At 37.6% G+C, this 23,934-nt stretch overlaps 4 protein-coding genes across 4 annotated transcripts; 2 read left to right on the forward strand and 2 right to left on the reverse strand.

Moving 5' to 3' along the window:
• Positions 1–8,673: 8,673 nt before the first annotated feature.
• LOC141915205 (small ribosomal subunit protein eS4-like) lies at positions 8,674–12,258 on the reverse strand. Its single transcript, XM_074806655.1, has 7 exons — positions 12,198–12,258; positions 11,887–11,964; positions 11,519–11,699; positions 11,331–11,428; positions 11,066–11,237; positions 9,274–9,403; positions 8,674–8,837 (listed from the first exon to the last, which is right to left on the reverse strand). The coding sequence occupies exons 1-7, from the start codon at positions 12,198–12,200 to the stop codon at positions 8,717–8,719; spliced, it is 783 nt and encodes a 260-aa protein (XP_074662756.1). The 5' UTR covers positions 12,201–12,258; the 3' UTR covers positions 8,674–8,716.
• A 234-nt stretch (positions 12,259–12,492) lies between these two features.
• On the forward strand, positions 12,493–17,886 carry LOC141915204 (uncharacterized). The gene is made up of 9 exons (XM_074806654.1): positions 12,493–12,756; positions 13,046–13,186; positions 13,307–13,386; positions 13,506–13,656; positions 13,756–13,887; positions 13,967–14,040; positions 14,126–14,232; positions 14,367–14,544; positions 14,752–17,886. Exons 1-9 carry the CDS (start codon positions 12,536–12,538, stop codon positions 15,414–15,416), a joined length of 1,749 nt encoding a protein of 582 aa, XP_074662755.1. The 5' UTR covers positions 12,493–12,535; the 3' UTR covers positions 15,417–17,886.
• A 277-nt stretch (positions 17,887–18,163) lies between these two features.
• LOC141904648 (exodeoxyribonuclease-like) lies at positions 18,164–20,908 on the reverse strand. The gene is made up of 9 exons (XM_074793282.1): positions 20,804–20,908; positions 20,543–20,608; positions 20,285–20,317; positions 20,038–20,163; positions 19,757–19,955; positions 19,520–19,591; positions 19,097–19,243; positions 18,817–18,997; positions 18,164–18,424 (listed from the first exon to the last, which is right to left on the reverse strand). Exons 1-9 carry the CDS (start codon positions 20,816–20,818, stop codon positions 18,289–18,291), a joined length of 975 nt encoding a protein of 324 aa, XP_074649383.1. The 5' UTR covers positions 20,819–20,908; the 3' UTR covers positions 18,164–18,288.
• On the forward strand, positions 20,895–23,281 carry LOC141904657 (LYR motif-containing protein 2-like). The gene is made up of 3 exons (XM_074793291.1): positions 20,895–21,009; positions 21,657–21,797; positions 21,979–23,281. Exons 1-3 carry the CDS (start codon positions 20,965–20,967, stop codon positions 22,054–22,056), a joined length of 264 nt encoding a protein of 87 aa, XP_074649392.1. The 5' UTR covers positions 20,895–20,964; the 3' UTR covers positions 22,057–23,281.
• The last annotated feature ends 653 nt before the right edge of the window (positions 23,282–23,934 follow it).

Here is a 23,934-nt window from a genome sequence, read left to right on the forward strand (position 1 = left end):
ACTGAAAATATATATGAAAAACATAAGATGTCAATAATTTCAATTTCAATCAGGGTTAAAATGACTGAAAACTCGCCTCAAACTGCTGTGATATGGAAAATAAGCAGAAACATAATGAATACTGATATATTTCCAAACTGGTTAAATCTGCTGCCGGTGCTGTGTGTTTCTGAAATAAGAGTAAAAAACAGCAGATGAGATTAAAACAGCAGTTTATCGTTCGAAAATAATGCAGATCATCGACAGAGACTGAAGAATTCTGTAGAGAAATGCATCATTAGCTTTAAACTTAACTTTTAGTAGATTCAAGTAGATTCTATTGCGTTTATTTCATTCTCAAAAGAAAAAAGAAACAATAATCAATGACAAGTAACATCTCAAAGTTTTCAATCAATTAGAAATTGGCCCCTAGTGTCAATAACACAACTATTATCAATTATGTTCCTTCATCACAATCAGATGTGTTCACTATTTCTCTAGATTATACAGCTGTAGATATCAAACTGATGTACATGTAACATTGTGTGCAGATACGGAGTACAGATCACTGCATTACTTCATCCTGTGAATGAACAGTGAATTTTTCTCTCATCTTCACAATTCCCATCCGTCTAACTAAAACATCAACTCACTTCAACTCACCTAACCTCCCGTCCCAACCCTCCCAGACCCCATCCCTCCCGCCCTCCCTCACCCCTTCCCTCCCCCTCCCAGACCCCTTTACACCCCATCCCTCCCGCCCCCCCCCTCCCAGACCCCTCCCTCCCTCCCAGACCCCTTCCCTCCCTCCCTCCCTCCCAGATCCCTTCCCTCCCTCCCAGACCCCTTCCCTCCCTCCCTCCCAGACCCCTTCCCTCCCTCCCTCCCTCCCAGACCCCTTCCCTCCCTCCCTCCCTCCCAGACCCCTTCCCTCCCTCCCCCTCCCAGACCCCTTCCCTCCCTCCCCCTCCCAGACCCCTTCCCTCCCTCCCCCTCCCAGACCCCTTCCCTCCCTCCCCCTCCCAGACCCCTTCCCTCCCTCCCCCTCCCAGACCCCTTCCCTCCCAGACCCCCTCCCTCCCTCCCCCTTCCCTCCCTCCCTCCCCCTTTCCCCCTCCCTCCCCCTTCCCTCCCTCCCTCCCTCCCTCCCTCCCATCGAGCTTCAACTCTTCCCTCTCTTCCTATGACATCACTCATCTCTACAATACCTCAAAAATGATTTGCCATTTTTCACGACCATATCAATTGAAGTAACAAATCGAAATCCTTAAATCGCTTGCATCATTCACTAGACTAAAGAGATGGAAGAATTCAAACGATCAAATACCGAGTTCACAAACTAATCACAGTGTCGAAAATCACAAGGCCTCATTTTTTATAGATGAAACTTTTATCATTTGAGGAATTTATTCAAATTAATCCTTTCTATTTTTCCTAGCCGTCCAATTAGTAATTATGTGTCCATAATGCGGTTCAAATCAATGTAAGTTTCACAGCATGTTGCTGTCAATAGATTTCGTTTATCAAATCAAGCAAGTTTCTTTAAATCATCAAACCAAACCTAAGAAACTAAACTAACATTGTTGCGAGGGAGGCATGGAGGGTTCACTAGACCAGAACCAGACCAAACTTCAATACTGACAATGTTGTGAGGAGGGCAAACACAAACCAAGGACAAGAATGATGGGTTGATTCGGAATAGATCAAAAACAATCAACCTAATTATGTTGCTTCACAAATTGTGCACATGTAATCTTTTTCACTATGAAACCATCGTGGACCAATGACAGTTGAAAGTCAGATTAGATTTTTCTTTACTCTCTACTACTGCTACTACTACTAGAGGCTTTATATGAGCAAGTTTTTTTATGGAATCCTTTTCTTAAGATTTATTAATCAATGCTTATCAACTGCTGATGTCTATATGTTATAAAATACATAAACAATATGTTTCATTGTCTCTTCAAGTTACACTTGAACCCAGCGGAACCCAGCGGAACTCCAGCCATATTTCATCATTTGCCATTTGACATTTTTCCTTTTTTCTTTTTCACTCTGTTTTTGTTTCAGTACTCAGTACTTTTTTGAGTCGAGGTAGGGATAGACCCCTGTCCGCCCTCTAAGCGTGCAGGACACTAAACCTTCGAATTGCTCTCAGACCCCACTCTTTATATTGTTCTCTGTGTTTTGAGTCAAAGTAAGAATAGACCCCTGCCTGCCATCTAGGCCAGCAGAACACTAAACCTTTGCTCTCAGACTCCACTCTTTATATCAGCATTTTATGCTGTTTTTCATTCACTTCCTATTTTTCTCTTCATATTTTTCTTATTGGCTTTTCTCATTTTATAATTTGTCTTTTAACTGGCACTCATCAGTTCCAACTGGGGTCAAATCTATATGTCTTGTAGAGACAAGCAGCAATACATCAATGACAGTAACATGTCTGTTGATTTAGAGAATCCCATACAGCTGCCAATAAAACCAGTAGTAGCAGCAGCACTAATATACAATACTGTATACAGGCCCTGGTTTACTGACCAGGGAGTCGAAGTTTGGTTCACAGCCCTGGTTTTGAGACCAAGGAGTCAAAATTAGGTTCGCGACCCTGGTTTGGTAACCAGAGTAAACATTTGGTTCACGGCCACATTTGGTGACCTGAGTAAACATTTGGTTCACCACACTGGTTTGGTGACCAAAGATTCAAGGGTTGGTTCACGGCCCTAGTTTGGTGACCAGAGTCAACTTTTAGTTCACAGCCCTGGTTTGGTGACCAGAGTCAATGTTTGGTTCACAGCCCTGGTTTGGTGACCAAAGATTCAAGGTTTGGTTCACGGCACTGGTTTGATGATTGCAGGGTCAAAGTTTGGTTCAAAGATTCAAGGTTTGGTTTGCGGCCCTGGTTTGGTGACCAACGAGTCAGCATTTGGTTCACAGCCCTCGTTAGGTGACCACAGATTCAAGGTTTGGTTTGCGGCCCTGGTTTGCTGACCAAAGAGTCAAAGTTTGGTTCACAGCACTGGTTTTGTGACCAAAGAGTCAAAATTTGGTTCACGACCCTGGTTTGGTGACCTGAGTAAACATTTGGTTTCAATGCGCATGCGTCGCGATCATATTATTGATTAATTGGCCACTTGACCTACAATCGTGGCAGATGCAGCACCTGAAGCCATGTCGTTGTTGCTAGTGTGCAGGAAAATTTTGCGGCGTCAATGTCACTGATAAATTGCCATGGCATCGTTTTTGCAGCGTAGTTGTTGCTTTGACACTAGTGTGCGGCCCGCTTTAAGATTATACCCTATCATGGGTTCACAATCTGTACTAATTAGTTATGTCAAAAATAAGTCAGGAATCAAAAACCGCCGTTGACGAGGTGGTACAAGCAGTCGGTCCTATAGCCCCCCCTGACACCCTTCACAGCCTGATATCCATTCAGAAACAATTCCTTAAATATATTCCTGGCTAAGATTTTTTGCCCTAGGTGGTGCTGATAATAATAATAATAATTATATAATCGCATTATTGATATCAACGTTCAATGGCTATCGCATTATTGACACCACTGTTTGATGTGCGGTAAAAAAAATATATATTGAGGTGGCGCTAGAGAATGGATTGAAAATATGTTAAAGTGGCAATGAGCATTTGGCAACAAACAATTGGCAATTTGCAACTAGCAACTGGCATGTCCCTTTAGCGCTTCTATAGAAGTGGTCGGCTGATACCAACGCGTGCGCTAGTGGACAAGCGAATTTTATGAACTCTACAAATATGAATTGTTTCAATTCGAGGCGGATTTTTTCTTTAACGTGGGAGCAATAAATGAATAAATAAAATAAAATAAATTATAACGCAATTACCTTCAAATGGAGTTCATGAAAAAAATTGACGCGTTTTTACTACAGGTAAATCCATAAGATCTTAAATAATTCTAATCACAGAAATAATTTGAGATTTGTAACTAAGATGTATAAATCTGCTTCCAGTATGTGAGAGGACCCCTAGGTGGCGCTCCTTAAAGGAGCCGTTCATTTTTATGAACTGATTTTGACGAAACATTCGTACGCCTCTAAGTACGAAATTTAATCCAACAAGGCTGAAACCCGTTATTGCTGCTTTGCGACTATATTCTTAAATCCATAACTAAGATGTATAAATGTGCTTTATCAAAATGAACTACTCACTCAAAGTAGTGGGAAACTGTTGAAAACTCAAGTAAAAACTAGATCAGGTTTAAAAATATTTCCTGATATAAGTATAATTAGTCCACAATGCCTTTTATTCTGTTGAGAAAACAAGAATTCTCAGCTTGAAATATACTGATGTCAATAGAATCTATTCAGAAATATGAATGTTCCTACAAATATCATAGAACAATAGTCTCTCTGTCTTTGTCTTTGTCAATCCGTGTCATCATTGTTCCACCTATAAATCAGTTTATTTCAGAAAATGTGTCCCCAGAAACACTAGGATAACTAACTATTAAGGATATTTATCTATCTTCAAATAATCTAGTAGCGCTTTTTTTTCAACAGCTTGAAATGAACAAATGATGAAAATAAACCGCTAGTTTATTTTCAGACTTTTTCTATCCAGATTATATACATATTCAATAACTACTTTACTACTGATTATGAATTCGATTTTAACTAAGAATAGACTAATGAAGCACGCTGACGACGGCTCAGCCGTCGTCAGCGTGCTTCGCAGGTGCTGAACTCAAAAAGGGGGTCTGGGCATCATCCTTACAAAATTTCACCATTTGTAAAAGGGAGCAAGCGTCCCCGCGACCCCTCCTGGATCTGCCAATGAACGTGAACTGCATTTCGACAACTCCTTAGGCTGCACTCCCCCTACTACAGTTATTCAACTACAGTCAGTATTTTGAATGATATTTAAAGGAGCACAAAAGAAAGTAAAGTACAACTTTCTATTGGCAACGTATTCCAAAAAGAGGCAGTACGCCACCACCTTTCAACAGTAATTATTGTGTAAATAATTGTTGATTAATAATTGAATTGCTCATTAAGCTATATTTTGATCGCTTCCAGGGAGCAGTTTCTAATCAATCAAAAAAAATTAATTACTCATTCGTGGCCAACTTGAATAATGGCCCTAGAATTGAAAAGTGCCCAATCAAAAACCTGGGGCAATTATCACTTAACGATTTTAAGAGAAGTGACAGTGAAATTACGCACACTAACGGGGGATCGAACCCAGGTCTCGTAGAAGGCAATCGCGCTATAATCCAGTAAAACAAATAGAACAAGTCCATCTTACCAGCTTGTCGTATGCGTAATGACTGTAATACGATGTATTCAAGTCTAGTGTGACGATGCCTAACAATTAAGGTGTTTTATACTAATCATATTGGTTATATTAGAATACAATAAAAAAGGGACACATTTTCTGAAATATCCTGACTAAGAAAAACTACTACAACTAAACCTGAACCTGACCCTACACTACCCCCCACCTAAACCGTTCACCACCAACCACCTATACCCTAAACCCCTCCCTCCAAAGTCCTACCACCACCCATCCTCCCAAGCCCACCCTTACATCCCACCCTCCCTAACCCTATCCCTCCCCTACGTCCCAGACCCCATCCCTCCCTCCCACACCCTATCCCTCCCACCCCTGCACCCCATCCCTCCCGCACCCCTTCCCTCCCGCCCTCCTAGACCCCTTCCCTCCCGCCCTCCCTCTTCCCTTCCCTCTCACCCTCCCAGACCCCTTCCCTCCTGCCCTCCCAGACCCCTTCCCTCCCGACCTCCCTCTACCCCTGCCTCCCCCAACCCTACCCACCCTCCCCGAACCCCATGGTTAGATGAGTTGAAGTGTTACGATGCATTAGTTCGACGGATGGGAATTGTGAAGATAAAAGAACAAATCACTGTTCAATCACAGGATGAAGTAATGCAGTGATCTGTGCTCAGTATCTGCACATGCATCAGTCTAATATCTACAGCTGTATAATCTAGAGAAATTGCAAACACATCTGATTGTGACGGAAGGAACATAATTGATAACAGTTGTGTAATTGACATCAAGGACCAGTTTCATATTGATCAGAAATAACATTTGAGTTGATCAATTTAGAAAACCTGTAAACCCATGTTATTCTTTTATGTATTGCTAAGACAACAATCCCAACCATGAAATCCCTACCAAATATACACCAATATCAAGACATCTGAATGGATTCAATAAACAAATGTAAAAACCCAGATTTGATTTCAAAACATGGTTCATAACAAAAACTATCAAACTGGTCCCTTAAAAACAAATCAACAACTGATAAATAAAAGATGAAATATGTAACTTATCTTGAATTTCCTTTTAGTGATTCCTGATGTCCTGTACAGAATCCAAGAGTCTTATTGTAAAACAGTGATAATCCATGAAGAAAGTCTTATTGTAAAACAGCGATTCTTGTTGTCCTGTGCAGAATCTAAGAAAGTCTGATTGTAAAGCACTAATTCCTTGTCCTGTACTAAATCCAACTGAATCCAAGTATTACTGTAAAGCACTGATTCCTGAAGCACTGATTCCACTGATTTGTATCCCGTTCTGATTCCAAGAAAGTCTTATTGTAAAGCATTGATTCCTTGTTGTCCTGTCCTGAATCCAAGTTCCCATTGTAGTGATACCTATGATAAACAAATCAAAGATGGTTTTCGTTCCTTAGACAACTGCAGAATTATCAAATTCAAAATTCAAACTTACAAATCAAATTGTTCGCTCCAATCTGTAGTTCATTTATCAAGGGCTTTCTATCTACGGTTTAGGTTCTCCACCAGAGTTCAACATCAAACATAAAAGAAAGTAATGAAGATACGAATAGATGAATATTATCTGTTTCTGAAACTGATGGAGAAAACATTTAAAAGATGAAATAGACATACACTGTTTTCACTGTTTCAGATATCAATTCTTTAGCCTATATAAAATGGTTTACACATCTACAAATGAAAACAGAGAGTATTAAAATTAATACTGGATGAAAAAAAGACTAAATACATTATAAACAATCACTGAAGAATCATTTAAGAATATATTAGGCCCACAACACAGCAACGCCAAGCCCATGATCTAAATATATCTGAATCAGATGACCGTCAGCTCTTGAAGTTTTGGGCCCCATATTCTAAATTCCTGAATGCACCCTGGTCAGTCAATCCATCATTGGCCCTTTTTAGTTTTTCAACTCGTCTTGCTCGACTGGTTTTCACCATGTGCGCCTAGATTCACCTCTGAAATATAATTACCCGCAATATCTAAATATCTAAGACGAAATATTCTTCACCATTCTAACAAATATTATGAATACTTACCGAATATTGAAAAACTGAGTCCTGGAGTCTTAAAGGAGGCTGCCTTTGTTTGAAATTAGGCAAGGTTTTTTGCTTTTCGCGTTAGTTTAGCACGCCATTTTGATATTGATATTGGTATTGATATTTTGATAGTGTCTCAGATTCCCGCGCCGCCGCGCACGTCAAAATGTACAATGTCGGTATCGAGTTTCAATCGAGGTCGAATCCTGGCAGGGGAGATCTCGTGCAGGTTTCAGAAATCATCTGTCCTCATCAGAGTTACGAACTAATGCCAAACCAACATCTGTTATTCCGGTTGCTAAAGATGTAACAGTCGGTTATCCGTTGTAGTAAAACGCTTCAAGGCCCCGCACTAAAATCAGAGATATACCTGGCCAAAACTCTGGAGAGGGTCAAAGTGAATTAACTCAATAATCCAGATGATTGGCACTGAATCCAGCCGAAAACTAGACTTTGCTAATACAATGCCCAGGGCCCGTACACAGGATTTGTTCAGGAGGGTGTTCTACTTGGGGCAAAAAGGGTCACCAAAAAGCACCCACAATGGTAGTGGCGGCGACTGTGCTATCGCGCAGGGGTGAGAAAATTGTTTATATTTCGATATCCTGCATTCATGAGCAAGGACGGATTAAAGGACTACTTGTAAAAAATGGCATTATCCACGAAAAACGAGTCTGGGGTCCTCCCCAAGAATTTTTTGAAAATTAACTGCTTTTTGGTAATATTTCCAAGCAATAATGAAGCCCTGATGCAAATTGTGCTTTCTAAGAGATTTACTGGCATTAAGATGTACTTTCAAGGCAATAAATTAGATGAAATCCTGAAGAATGAACCTTTTTGTTGAAAAATATCTGTCTCGTAAAAATATGCACTTTCCTACTTTTAGGATTGAAAAGATCGACTAAAAGTGCCCTTTCTTGTTTTTTTTTTGTATTGATGGACGACTGTGCCCTTTTTCTTTGAGAAAAAATGACCTGACGTCAAGAAATTGAAAAAGGGTTCTTTCACCAAAGGGGTTCGATTCGGTGGAATTTGCGTAAACTATTAAAATCAAAGACGCGCATTTTTAGTTCACGGAAAATCAGCAGGAGAATCTTTCAGACTTCAAATTTCAAGTCATACTTGCCTAGCCACAGCGGTAAATCTTTGTAGATTCGTCATCGCATTTTTGTTCTTACATAAATCTAGAATATAATCCTACTTTCGACAGGTTTATATTGTTTAGTTCGATGAATGTGTTACTGATAATATATTTGATGTTTTGTAGTTTGAAAATATACCTGGTGAAGTACGTTCTGAACACACGTGAAGAATGGAAGATGATTTTTTTTATACATGTATAAACCAACCAACAAGAATATTCACTGTAATGACAATTTATTGTCTAGATTTATAATAATTGTTTATTGTTTGCTGCTAATACGTCTGTCTCTCTCTTCAGAAATGGTCAATCTGACGCCTTTACCAGCTGGAAGGGAAACCCATGGTTTGTTTCCTTTACCGATGATGAAGATATTGTTCAACCTGGAAAAGTTAAGAAAATAATGAATAATTCATGATAACTAACGACAAAGATATCGGATAGCTATTATTGGAAGATAATTGAGGCAAGATTCCATGTACAGTAGACTCCGCTTAGACTGGAGTCCATTCACTCAGATTATCCCATGCCCCAGACGAAATGACAGCCAAACTCATCAGATCATCTACGTCATCACTATTTGTATTTCCAATTCAATTAGGATAAATCGCTAGTTATCTGAGGCTGACTGAACTACGAATTTCTTAACTCAATTGATCACAAAAATGACCCATTCCTGTTCCGGACAGCCCTGGTATTTGGCCCTGATCGGTCCTTTAGGAGGTGGGCCAAGTGGAGTCTACTGTATATTACATTACATCAATACAAAATCTGGATCCTGGACCCTTTAATCGCAAAAATTAAGATGTTATAACGAACCTAGTTGCAAACATATGGCCCACTGAATCCTTGACATGAACGATATCGAATGATCCTGGATGTCGCTCACGATGTGTAACTATTCCAACTCGCCCCAAGTTATGACCACCAGTTACCATACACAAGTTACCTAAAAAATTCAACATTTAAACATTTTTTAACATCACGAACACATAACAACCGTACGACGTATTTCACGTCTGGAGCCAGAATTTATGGCGTCAGATGACACCGAAGTCCACTGTCTAGTGTTAAATAAAGAGCATTCAGGTGATCATCAATGCAATGTCATTTCTTTTGGTAATGCAAACATGAACATCCATGCGGACAAATCGTACTCGCGACCGTAAGAAATAGTTTCATATAGGCAATAGTTTGACCATATTAGTCTAAAATGAAACTAACATGACTTCGATATGCCAACCTTAATTGAGTCCTTTTAGTTACCAATTAACTATACATAAGATCCTAATGTATTATTGCTATTGCCCTATTGTTGGGGACTTAGACTAGGTTATTTCTTATTTGGTTTTGTAATTCTAGTAATGCTATCATTCCTACTTCATCGCCTTACTCAATCCACTAACACAACTCCATTTCCATATTTTCCATACGATTTAAGACAACACATCCTATACTCATGGACGCCATAATTCTAACCATCCTTTGAAATGTTATATATGTCATTTCTTTTGGTAATGCAAACATGAACATCAATGAAGACAAATCATACTCGCGACCGTAAGAAATAGTTTCATATAGGCAATAGTTTGACCATATTAGTCTAAAATGAAACTAACATGACTTCGATATGCCATCAATGTATCAGGGTCCCAACAGATCAAAAATTTCAAAAATTCATGGAGGCAATTAATGTAGTAGTCACCTCTTAAATCAGTACTGTTCTCAAGAACTATTAATTTGGTGCTTTTTTGAGAAAATTTTTATCCTATACACAAGCTAAACTCGGTTTTGAATTCAATAAGTAAGAAATCCTAGACCCAACTGTTCCGATTTAGGCGTAGTAACTGTTCATCTACAAACTAGACAAAAATTTCAAATTTTTCAAATTAAAGGAGTTTCAAGTACTGTTTTGAAGGAGTTTTTAAGGAATCAAGGAGCTGTAGGGACCCTGTATATAATATGAAGATCTTTATGTATCATTTCGATTTCTATTGTTTGAAACTAATGGATTAGGTTATTAAGTGGTTTTGTAAAATCTAGTAACGCAATCATGAAGGAGAAATTCAGATCGCGACAATGTTACTAGAATTTCATTAAATCTACGCCCTCGTTTGAGCCAACAAGTAGTCGCAGTACATAAGTTAGCTTCAGTAAGAGCACCATTCCTGCTTCATTGAGTCTATTACAAAATAAATATACATGCTTCCATTTCCATACATTTTAACATGATTGAAGACAGCACAGCGCTGTACTCATGAACCCCTAACTTTCAACAATCCCTTCATCTTTCATTTAAGCCTTCAGCAACAATAATATCATTGACGATAAGTTAAATAAATATATGTCATTTCTTTTGGTAATGCAAACATGAACATCCATGCGGACAAATCATACTCGCGACCGTAAGAAATAGTATCATATAGGCAATAGTTTGACCATATTAGGCTAAAATGAAACTAACATGACTTCGATATGCCATAAATGTATGATTGATGAAACAACCAAACACTACAATTCAAAATCACCTCCTTAACGAACAACAGTTAAGCAAAGATAGAGGGAAGTTCTCTCCGATTGATACAATGTCGGTTAAAGGGCTGCTTCTTACCGGACTCGAATTTGATGAAATCTCGAATCTTTCCAGTACCGATGTCTAATTGAACTGTGTCGTTGACTTTGATAAGCGGATCCTGGTATCGGATTGTACGTCCATCGTGAGTCACAATAAACGGTACACCTTTCGGCGCTACACCGACTTTCTTTACCTTACACAACTTGTACTAAAACGGGACAAATAATTCATTTTGCTCAATAATTGATTGAACGCCAATCAAAAATGAAAAGCAGAGCAGCGTTTTAAGTCAATGACTAACTTTAGACTCTTCAGCCGTAATACGATGAACAGCGAATCTTCCTTTAACATCATAGATCAATCTGAAGTATTCATTCGTTTTCTCGATCGAGATGACATCTAAAACAAACAGTTACATTCATTTACCTACATGCATCGTAGGACAATATTAGATCATTGTGAACATGACTGATAAATTTGGACACCTACCCATATATCCGGTAGGGTAAGTTTTATCTGTTCGTACTTTCCCGTCGATCTTGACAAGGCGCTGCATGACGATCTTCTGGGTTTCGTCGTATGTAAGGGCATACTTCAATCTGTTTCGCAGGAAAATACACAACGGCAAACATTCCCGACTTTTGTGCGGACCACAACTTGGTTTTGGAGCCTACCAAATCATAAAAACATAGATCTCTCTTAAATATAGATCCTAGAAGTGAAGGCAAACAATCGATTCCGGTTTAATAGATTAGATCTCTAACTTCGAAAGGTGGCAAGAGATTTTTCAATCGGAAAACAACGATCAACAAATATCGAAATCGAATTTCCAACATATTCATTTATAAGATACTTACAAAAGTTCCCCCAAGCTTGTCCAGCATCCAATGCTTGGGTGCGCGAAGACGCTTCAAATGTTTCTTGGGACCTCTGGCCTAAAAACAGAAAACGATGTTAGAATTCGGTACTTCCTGGTTAGCCGCATCGCATGCCAAGTAAAATCAATTCGGTCATTCCACTTGAGATCGCGGACATTCCGGCAGTAAAAACATGTAAACATTAGAAATAATCAATTGCGTTTCATTTGTACAATAAAAAACTTATATCGCCCTTGGGTTCAAGCGATGAAAGCGGATAAAAAGCAAATATTTCTAAAAATTTTACCCACCATCTTGGCTGGTCGCTATAAAAGAGGAAGTGAATGAGTGATCCCGAAATGCATTGTCCGCACCATCTACGAAATCCGAGGTTGACACGACGAACAACTGTTTTTCTCAATGCCAGAAGAGAAAACTTGTTCTGGAAAATTTAATTTCAATATTTTTCTTATTTATTATAGAAATAATATTTCGATAATGTTTTGACGTCTTCGATCACTTTTTCGAATGACTATCGAAACCAAAATGTCGGTACTCGGTATTTCCCTCGAACCAGGAAATGGAAAAAAACATGGCCGCCGAAGAAAGTGAAAAAGACTTTCTTTTGGACAGTTCCTATGAAAACTCCATGTCCGACAATGAAGAGAAGCCCGGTTTCATACGATTCGGTGAGTTCGAAATACCAGTCGAAGAAGATCCCGAACAAGCGGATGAAAGTTCGACGACGAGCGTTTTTATCGAGTCGGATCATCCCGAAAATGCAGCCATTATTCATCATCATCACCACAACCACTACAATAACGAACTAGATGATGATCCAGATCATGATGATGACTTGGACAATGCTGGGTAGGCAATCAGTTTTCTATGCTTCTCTGTGTCTCTCAAGTAACTGCTTTTCTCGTTGTCTTTATTTTGGCATGTTCCTCTTCCTTCCTTGGTTGGTTGCTGTTAGAAATTATACATACATGCATATGATTATAGGTCCATTCTCATCAGGGTTTGATCTGATTGTCTGAGACATTAGATATATTCTCATTCGGGCTCTTATAGGTTATGATGATAGTTGCAATAATACCATTGATTTTGATTGACACGGCAGCGCAAAATCTTCAACTGTCAACTCACTTTTTTTCAGATTTGTTCAACATACAATATCTGAGAACCAAATTCTCATGCAGATCAATCCTGGCAGTGTACAGATGCCAGCTAATCCTTCTCACGCTACGCTCATGATAGAAAGCAAAAATCCAAAAACAAAGGTCACGGAAGTCAAAAGGTATGATGAAATTAATATGGTTGATACAAAATCGAGGTTGATTTGATTGTGACATTTGTGGCAATGAACGAAGTCTTCTATGATTTGCAATTTAATCGTTATATTTCATAATGTTTGTAGATATCGATGTGATTTTGAGAATTGCCCTCGAACTTACAGCACGGCTGGGAATTTGAAAACCCACCAAAAAACTCACAGAGGTTTGTTAGTGGATTAACTCTTAGTCAAATTTTGATAGGGAACTGGGTGGAACCAGTTTCGATCTAAACTATTATTTTGTCTTCCTATATATCCACAACTTTCAATATCTCGTGTTTAGGTGAATACACATTTAGCTGCAGAGAGCCTGGTTGTGGAAAGAATTTTCTGACGTCCTACAGTTTGAAAATTCATATTCGCGTTCACACAAAAGAGAAACCATACGTTTGTGATTTAAATAACTGTGAAAAATCGTTCAACACCCTTTACAGGTAATACTTGAAATTAGTACATGATTTCACACTGCCAACTCTGGGGACTGTACCCTTGGACACTTAGAAATACGTGACACATGTTATTGTCTTGTCCAGATTGAAATCCCATCAAAGAATTCACACTGGAAACACGTTTAATTGTGATGAAGACGGTTGTACGAAAGGTTTTACAACGCTTAGTGACTTACGCAAACATTTACGTATACATAAAGGAGTTCGACCGTACAAGTATGTACCATATCTTATTTTGTATCGGATTTATTGAAGATTCTCTCAATTTTGAATGGTCTGGACAATTCATTTGCAGATGTACTGAAGATAATTGTGGTAAAGCATTTTCAGCGAGCCATCATCTGAAAACCCACATACGTACACACACAGGTGAATAAAACTGAATGATTATTTGCTCGGGTCCGCTTTCACAAAGCTATTCAAAACATATTGCATCAAACTACTCTTGTTTCAGGTGAAAAACCGTTTGCCTGTACTGAAGGAGGATGTACCAAAGCATTTGCGACACAATATAGTCTTAAATCTCATAAAACAAAATTACACGAAAAACAAGGATCAGAGGTAGGCAAAAAAATTAGATCTGTCATTGAAGTTCGAATAAGAAACTGTAAAATGACTTTTGAAGATAAATTTGGCTTTGTTGAAGTTTGCAAGAAAAGTGCTCTAGATGTATTTGTTGTTTGTGTATATTGCAGGCGAAGACAGAAAAATCAAGTGTTGATACAATGACAAGCAGTACAGTCAGTAGCAGTTGTCCTGCAAGTTGTGATGCAGCTTCACCCACCAGCAGCACGGATATAACATCAGAGCAAATAATCAACGAAATCTTACTTGCTTCCCAGGATGGCTCTGTGCCTCAGAATCTTGCCCCGTGTAAGTTTCCTGAAAGTTATCGAGCATAATTATGGAGATGCTACTACTTATTATAGCAATCAATCTGTGCCAAGACAAGTCTTTTATGTATTAGATTACGAAATAATTGAATATGAAATGCAGTTTTGATGGGTAGTGTTGAGTGGCTTGTTTGTTATGGCAGTGCCAGTTCTGCATTTTTAATGAATTTCTCAATCTTGTTTTCAGCTTTACCCACAGATGAGATCGACCCGATTATAGTACCACCTTGTTCATCAGTTGGCTGTCAGCAGGGCTGTTCTCTTACGACGTTGTCAGCGCAAGATACGGCGCAAATCCTCGAATCGGGCATTGAAGTTCAACAAGCATCATCCGCTGAACATCTCATGGAGGAATTAATTCAACAAATAAACAAAGGAAATTCAAATCTCACCGATTCGGTCAAATCGGAATCGGACTTGGCAACAGTTGAAACGGACCGACAACAATCGAGCGCTGTCGTCATTACCAACGATCAAAATTCTCAAGTAGACAGTTTTATAGCGAACGCAAATGCGCCGAGTAATCTCACGATTCCGCTGTGTGATCCGAGCACACAGTTTACCGGATTAAATCTCGATCCGAATCAATTGAATATTGTTTCGCAACCCACCTTAACCGTCAACATGCCCAGTTCAACATTGCCTATGACTCTTCCTCACAATCCTGGCTTGATAACTACCGGATTACAGCTTCCAGGAGATAATAAACTAGTTACGACAGTTGATTTAAACAATGTGTTCTTCACGGTAACGCAGGATGGTACGTTGTTACCGCTGATACCATTGACGGCGGTTACCGTGGCGCCCCAACAATTACAACAACCAGTTACTACGTCGCAAGCCAGTGGATGATATTGCCATGACAACCGTATTTATTAATCCGATTCTAGCTAGTTTCATTGTTGTTCATGAACGTGTTAGTCATAGACTTTTCTAGGAACATTTATCATGTATTTTGTTTTTGTTATACATCATCAGAACTAACAGGGTTCAAAGCGGTCATTGAAAGACATGAAATGGGAATGGGTCAATTGAAGGCCTTGAAAGTCATTGAATTGCCTCTAAGGTCATTGATTCATGGTCACGGTCATTAATAGCGAGCTACCTTACAGAGTAGATTTTGAAGTTATTAGTCACAGATAATCTATAGCTAAAGCATTATCAGATCTGATCATTGTATTGTTAGGTCTAGTTCACACTCAAATTATCTCAACTACAATGAAGACAATGATTCTGTCTGGTCAATGCAAATATAGGCTAATTGCTACACACTGTCTAATTGATATTCCAATTGAATGTAATTTGCTATAGGCAAACAGTTAAGCATGATCCATGAGTGGCCTTCTTTTGTTCTCTTGACTCTTCTGATGTTTCAATTGATTTTTCATTTGAAATTAGCAGTGGTGACAAATTAATTAATTATTGCTGAGACAAATTTTCAAATGGCTTTAACTAGATCAGTCATTAGTTATCATCTGCAGGTCAAAGTTACAAGGTCACTGTTACAGCTCTTAAAATCTACTGATTATAAGAATCAATGGAAAATGGAAATGTCGATTTCAGGATTCTTGGCTTAAAGGCTGACTTATGTCAACAAGCAACGCGACGCCTATCGACGCAACTGGGTTTATTGCCGATTAGCGGCAACTAGCGGCCTATGCAACATCGACTCCTACCGTCTCGTCGCAAGCCGTATCCGGCTAGTTGCCCATTTTCTACTCCGGCCTGCAGTAGGCGGACAGTTGCTTTCGATCGCAACCGACATAAGCTCATCTGCGACGCGACGGAACTGAGCGCAAGGGTTCCAGCCAATAAGAGACCGCATATACATAGTACAAATTATGTCCGCTACTTAGCGTCATTCGTAATTAGTCATAAACTTTCAAATTCAAGTATTTCGAAATGTAAACCAAACCTTCAGCACCGCAGATGACTGGACCGAAGAGAAAGTGATGGAATGATACTGGTCATGGAGACTATGAACCCTGCACTAATTTCCGTCAGTATATGAACTGAAGGTATTGAATATTTTACAAATGTCACCCTTTCAAAATAAAATGAAAGCATTTTCAGGTAGATATGGAGGATTTGATTTTTTTCTGAATTGACTGACCAAATTGACTGACCTCCGTAAGCCTAACTTTTTTATTAGATATATAAACTTATTCCAAGCTTTGTGTATATGTTTCAAACGGCTTGGAACTCTTATTGTACTGGTAGTTTGAGATTGGTTCAGGTGCTAATACAGTAGTTTTGGTTAGTTAAATGTAAATGTGATTTAAATGCTCAAATTTTAAAAGATGCCTTGAATCGAAACAGAATATACAACTTAAAATGTCTTTGATGTCATATTAATATGGACGATCAATTATTGTATTTAACATCAGTCAACTGCCGATGACACTGTATCTACTATTGTCCCTTCAAAATAACTTGTAGCTGATCATTCTTTTATTGCTGCTTGATATTTCTAATCTGGCGATGGTAATGACATTGTTCGTGGTAATAGTCCGAGCCATTACTTATGAAGTTTAGGCAATGTTACTACCGTGTAAACTTGGAATAATTGGGACCATAAAATTTTGTTTGGGGAATGCGAGTCAGATTGTTTAAAGTATTGAATTGCTTTTCTAAGATTTTATTTGAGCTAAGTGGAGCAAGACTAAGTTTACTGCATAACAAGCTGGAAGAAAGATCTTGGCGGCCATATCAGATAATACATGTATTCAGTACATGTACCGGTACCTTAACTTCAACTGGTTTCCATAGCCTTTGCTTTTAGAAGTTTCAAATGCGTATCTGCTTTTGGGATCTTTAGTAATAGTTTTAAGCGGCCTTTTAGTTGTATAAAGGAGTTTTAAAAACACAAACTTAACATATGATTATGAATATCTTGTTATTGTATCTACTAGTGAATTAGTTTATTTTTGTAAAAAAGCAATTAAAATCATTATGTCTAGTCAGTTGTCAACATCGTTTTGATGACTAGTGGTACTTACGTGCTCTGTTCTGCCCAGGGCTAGGTTTCGCGAAGTTGTGATTTGAAAAGAATGTTTTGAATAATTGAGAAAAAAATTCACAATTTAACCAGAGATAATATCCATGGTTTACTGTTGTGATGTAACCGTTTCGAGTATTTCTTAGTTAAAGTTGGCCCTGTGTGCGTACATTGTATCTTCCTACTTGGTATAATATGTATCATAACATATCAGTTGCATAATTAACAACTGTTTGTCTTCAGTATTATACTATATTTCTCAAACATCTAAGGGAAATCACCTAGTGGTTAGTACAAAATCGTATTGATGTTGTGCAACGAATCGTGCAATGTATTCTTGAAGCATGTTCTACTGTGTAGAACTGTTTTATCTTTGATTTATTAATCATAATAAATTATGATCTTAGTAAATATCCTCGTAAATTGTAGTTTTCTTAGTTTGGTGTTCAAAGAAACTTAATCTATGCTCAGTTGCGCCACGTCAGTGATCTTCCGCATGAATTCATCTTGCATATTGAATACTAACCAGGCAGAAACGATATTGTTTTTAAAATATTGTATTTTTACATTTATTACTAATCATTAATATAAACAATCAACACTTTGTTCATTATGAAATGCGATATTGCAGTTATTCAGTTTAACCAAATGGTGGGGTATGAAGATCAGATAAGTCCAGCTCTCAAAAACCTGCCTTGGGCCAATGGCAACATGAAAACCTTTAAATTATGCAGCTGCTTCATTGTCAAGGTTCATGAAGAGAGCGAGTGGACAATGATCACTGCCATAAACATCTGTCCTAATTATTTGGTCGCACAAGTTTGGTACCAATCGCTTCGACAGGACGAAATAGTCTAAACGCCTGAAAAAACAGAAATAATTCTAAGGAAATCAGAACAAAGCATATTACTATTAGAAATGAAAAAAAGTCCCACCATAGAATTCTATACTATGAGTAAAAAAGTCCAACAATTTTATGAAATAAGATTTTGAAGATTTATCATAAGAAAACCATAACGTTTTGGCTGTTCAATAATATCCATCATCATCAGGTGGTCACCACCCCACGTTATGGCTTCGTTTTAATAAATCTTCAAAATTTTATCACATAAAATTCTTGTACTTTTTTATTCATCTACATTGATGCGGACAAAAATGTTTTATTCGACGAACACTACATGTTTTGTCATGCTGACTAAGTAGTGTAATACCATATTATCTTAAGGTCTATTGAATAATATGTTTGAAACGTACCATCCTGTATTCTTAGCTCGAGCGTTCATCATGTAAGTCCAGAATGAGTAAATATCTGTTTTATCAGGGTAAAGATGTCTGAAACTATCGACAAAACCATCATCCAGAAAATTACCAAAACTTTCTCGTTCCTGTGGCGTGAAACCTGCTGTCTTCTTGTTCGTTTTTGGATTCTTTAAATCTGTAGAGATCATGTAACATAAGGTATGAAGTATATTTCTTCATCTGGAGGAGAATCAAACAGTTTCAAACTGATACCACAACGGTAGAGGATTCGTACCTATTTCCTGATGGGCTACATTCAGATCTCCGCACCAAATAATTGGTTTCTTCTTATCGAGCTCTTTGAGGTATGCAAAAAAGTCTTTATCCCATTCCTTAGTACGGTAATCCAATCTCACCAGTCCTTTACCGGAGTTAGGTATATCTGTAATGAACCGAGTTATAGAAAGATGAATATTTGAGTAGCTTAAAACAGTAAGTCTCCAGCTTCCCTGATAGCGATGACTATTGAAAAGGGTATTTTCAGAATATTCGCAAATATACAAGAAAGCTGCTTCTATCAACATCAAATTTTCAATTAACGCATTAACAAAGACTAGAAGGAGATTAAGAAGATGCCAACAACATCTAGGCCTATAGTGTTTCAAAAAGCAGTCATATTTTCTGGAAGCTAGTATTTCTAGTTGCTGACTGTATTTACATGAACCGATCAAGTAGAATTTTTCATATTCAGCTGTAATTACTCGGCCTTCTTCATCATGCTTATCGATTCCTGTAATAAAGAAACTTAAAATCATCACTTCTGTCAAACCTACAAGATCAATGCAATCATGATTTCCCCCATAAACTAGATATGAATTTGACTGATAATAAATTCACATCAATCTCTATTTCACTAACAATACATAATACATGTAGCTTATATGCATTAATTTACCTATTCCAAAGGTGACATTGATGGGTTTAATTTTACTAAGTAAACCAGTTCCCGCATATCCTTCTTGCTTAGCGGATGACCAATACGAGTGGTAACCATCAATTTTACAATCATCGGGAATTTTCTCCTCACTGCATTTAGTTTCTTGAAGGCAGATTACATCTGGGTCTTCTGCTGTGATATAAGATTGGCCGTTTTTCTGGAAGAAAATTTTTTAAAAGTTGTCTAATCTTTTTCTAGGGTGTGTATAATTAATTGATTCATCAAAATCCAATATTCACCTCAACCCAAGCTCGAATTCCATTAACGTTCCACGAAGCTATTTTGAGATTCCACGGTTTTCCTTCTGGTGTTTTAGACTCGCATGAAAAGTCGAGTTCGGTCACATCGGGAATTTTTTTCTGAACCTGAAAATCAGAAAATCAAATTTTCATTCTGAGCATACTTCATAGAAGCCATATTAGATTTATGAAAACGAAACCAAGAATAAGATAAGATATGGATACAGACACACGCACACACACGCACCTTTTTGCTACTTTTCTTATCTCCAGCTTCATTCTAAATAATACATAACACGTAATAATCATGAATGGTTATATAAAACACGAATGCACTAGATTTCTAACATGTAGGTAAATAAAAGCCATCACACATAAACAGCAAACATTATTACCAGGATTCAATGATAGCTATATACATATACAAACATACAAAAAGCTAACCCTACATAAGTAACCAATAAACTATCTACAGCTTGAAAGTGAGTGAAAAGTTGTAAGTTACCTCAGCCTTTGCTTTCTTTGCTGGACTAGTAGCATCCCCAGCTTCACTTGTATCAGCTAACTTTTTCTATAACCAGAAAAACTAATCAATAATAAGTATTAAGTCATTCTTCAATGACAATGAACTTGTAATTTAAGTCAAATTCCTTTGCAAACAAGTGATTTCTGAGCGATCGAGCTTGTATCAATCAAACAGGGTCGTGTTAATAAGGTAATCAAGTAACTAAAAATGAATACAACATTAATTTGACTGCGGTGTTACCTGTCGTTTAGGCATGTTGGTGTAAGCTGTTACTCGAATCTGAAGAAGTGAGGATGAAGAGACAGGACGGCGAAGAAAGAACCGACCGATGCTTTGTCTTATCAATGCTGCCATCTAACGGGTATCTACCAAACATCGGCTATTGTTGACGCCAAATCAAGATGTCAGCCTCCAGGTTGCCGCCAGCGGCGATGAATTTAAAACAGGTTTCTTAAGAGGTTTTCTTACGCATCATTAACTTTAACGCACCTTTTACGTTTCAATCGTAGACATACTTGTGTTTGCTAGCATATTTGCGTGTTGCCATACTGCATCTTTGCTTTGGAAGGGTTTAAAGTGTCAAAAATGTATCCACCCGGACGTCAAATTCAAATACAAATAAACTTTATTGTTCTAGTTGTATTACATATACTCTGTCGGATTTCTTACAATAAAGTACACGGAACAATGAGAGGGTGATTGGCAATTGAATATAAGATACGATAACATAGATACATGATTTTGAACGCGCTGTTGTTTATAAATAAATTTTCAGTTACATCAAAAAATGAGAGAATTGCAATCCAAATGTGTTGTAATTTGGCTCACTAATTAACGAAGTAGAATAATGAGGTGAGGTCACATCTGGCGCTGAGACCAGGGTCGTGTTCCAGACAGTATCCTTCTTCTTAATTACTATCCTTTGTTGGCAGCTCGATTACAAGCAATGACTTGCAAGATTTCTCAGAATCATTATCTATTACTAATTCCTTATTATGGTAGTCTTCGGTTTCTGTTAGTCACATCATTAATAAGGCTTTTTCTTGATCCTTTATCAGTTCAGTACCAATATGAATATTATCTTGCATTTCAGTTTATGCTGCGTCAGGAAGTTTTGAAATTGTATAGAGAAATCATGAGAACCATCAGAACAGTACAACATGAAGAATACCGAGTGGAATTAAACACATGGGCCCGAAGTGATTTCAAGAAATGGAAAAATTTGACCAGTGAGGTAATTATTTGTTGATTTAATGATAATGATCTCTATTGCTATGTTATTTTCTATTTGCCTGATATATGATATATGAGCTGGTGATGACTAAAACTGTAGCCAATAACTAAACCTATTAAACTGTCAACTCTGAAGGACTCTAACCTTAATGACTGTTGACAAAATATGAATTTATTTTTAGGAGGATATAAAAGCGCGATTGTTACAAGGACGTAAACAACTTAAGGAATTGACTGATGCCCTAAATCTTTCGCGGTGATATTTAGGATATAGATAAACATTTACTGATTTGAATTGTGGAACTATGAAGTGGATACGATTGGACTATAATCGGATTATACATGCATATTAGTTCCTGGACATACGAATGATGTGTGCGATTCCGTGGATTACTTTTGCACAATTTTTAATACGCATGGACATCAATTCATAAGCATTGTACACACAGTTTTAAACCAGTTATTGCTTAATTTCAACACATTGCCTAGAGTTATTCTACCAGTTGAATGGCAAGTTATAAAGCCTCAAAGCACACAATTGAATTTCAGTTAATCTAAACTAGCACATTAACCTAACATATTTCTAAATAGTTTTTATCCAATAGCACCTATTCACTGTAGATATTGGCACTTAATTGATTAAATTTGTTGTTATTATCATTAAAAACCATTTACCAAAATTTCTGCTAAAGTTATTTGATTATTGAGGAGTTGTTGGGTTTATATCGAACAGCTGAGAAGTACATTGTCTGTCTGTATCATGTATCGTCCCACGAGCTAATCACATGAGAGATTTAGGATTAGCTCCAGACATGACGTAGGCTGCAGTGAAGTGCGTCTTTGATCTTTAGAATGATATCGCCCCATTTCACTTTCACCTTGACTTTGAAATAAAAAGTACAATGTTACATTAAAAGTACCAGTAAATCACCATTACTCGAATACTCGATACTGAAACAAGAATGAAGGGGATGTTTTTAATTTGTTTAAATTACATAATACAGTTCCTAGAACGACAGATTGAGAAGTATTAGGTGAGGGCTGCTGATGCGCAGTGATTTAAAAACATTAGAAATGAGTTGTAAAATCAATCCAGATTATTATTAATGTCATTCTTCTTAGTAATCATTTCACATAGATACAGCAAATAAGATTGTTAAAATGTCATATTTTTGGTAATTGCAAACCTCAAATTTCTTGTTCCTAGATAGATTGATTCTTATGATTTTCATACCGTATGTACCATAATGAAATAATGAACCAACGGTCCAAACCAATTTCCTGGTCCCATGAAGTTCATCGCAACAAGGTTCGCTGTATTAAATTCGTACACTATAATTGAAAGTATTATAAGAATTATCTACCAGTTAATATTACTCAATTGTTATTATTGGATACTACAGTATATTGGATATACTGCAGATTGAATATGGTTGTTAGACCCGGTAAATGTGAATTCATTTTCTGTCGAATGTTGTTGTAAGTTACATCATTAAAAACTGAGATTTACTCATAATCCCGCGATAGTTCAATCATCAGTCAGTGCTGCTCCGTTGCCATGGTTATCGTGAGTCGCGAGAAAAACAAAGCATGTCAATGAGCTTCCCCCACAACAGAATCCTGCAAACTTCTCTCCATTTCTGAAAATACAGAGGCAACCTCAGCGTAGAAGTGACTTATACAGCCTGTTAAGAAATTATTTGTATTCAGTAATAACATTTTCGATTTTATTTGTTATGGGCATTTTCTGAAATTGCTAAGCGGAAATAGGGTTGAAAAAATCCTTTATTTTGTTAATATTCCTCCAGAGGCTGTATTCGGTAAATGATAGGGAAACATTGAAATTCTATATTGATTTACTGGGGAAGAAAGATACCGTTGATTAAATACGCCATTTCGTTCTTGACTGATGGAATATTTCCGGTTTTCGATCTTGACACAACCCGAGGGTATTTTTCTAAGCAACAGGAATGTCGCTTTAAATAATCTTTCAACAATATACATTTTATTAAAAGTCTGATGTATATTTTTGAAATTGCCGAAGTATTAATTATGTATGCAGCACTTAACCCAGATATACCTCGAAAAATCAGCCTCAAGAATTCCAATATCGGTTAACATCGCACCCTGGTACATTA

Source organism: Tubulanus polymorphus, chromosome 1, assembly GCF_964204645.1.
Source record: "Tubulanus polymorphus chromosome 1, tnTubPoly1.2, whole genome shotgun sequence".
NCBI classification, from domain to species: domain Eukaryota; kingdom Metazoa; phylum Nemertea; class Palaeonemertea; order Tubulaniformes; family Tubulanidae; genus Tubulanus; species Tubulanus polymorphus.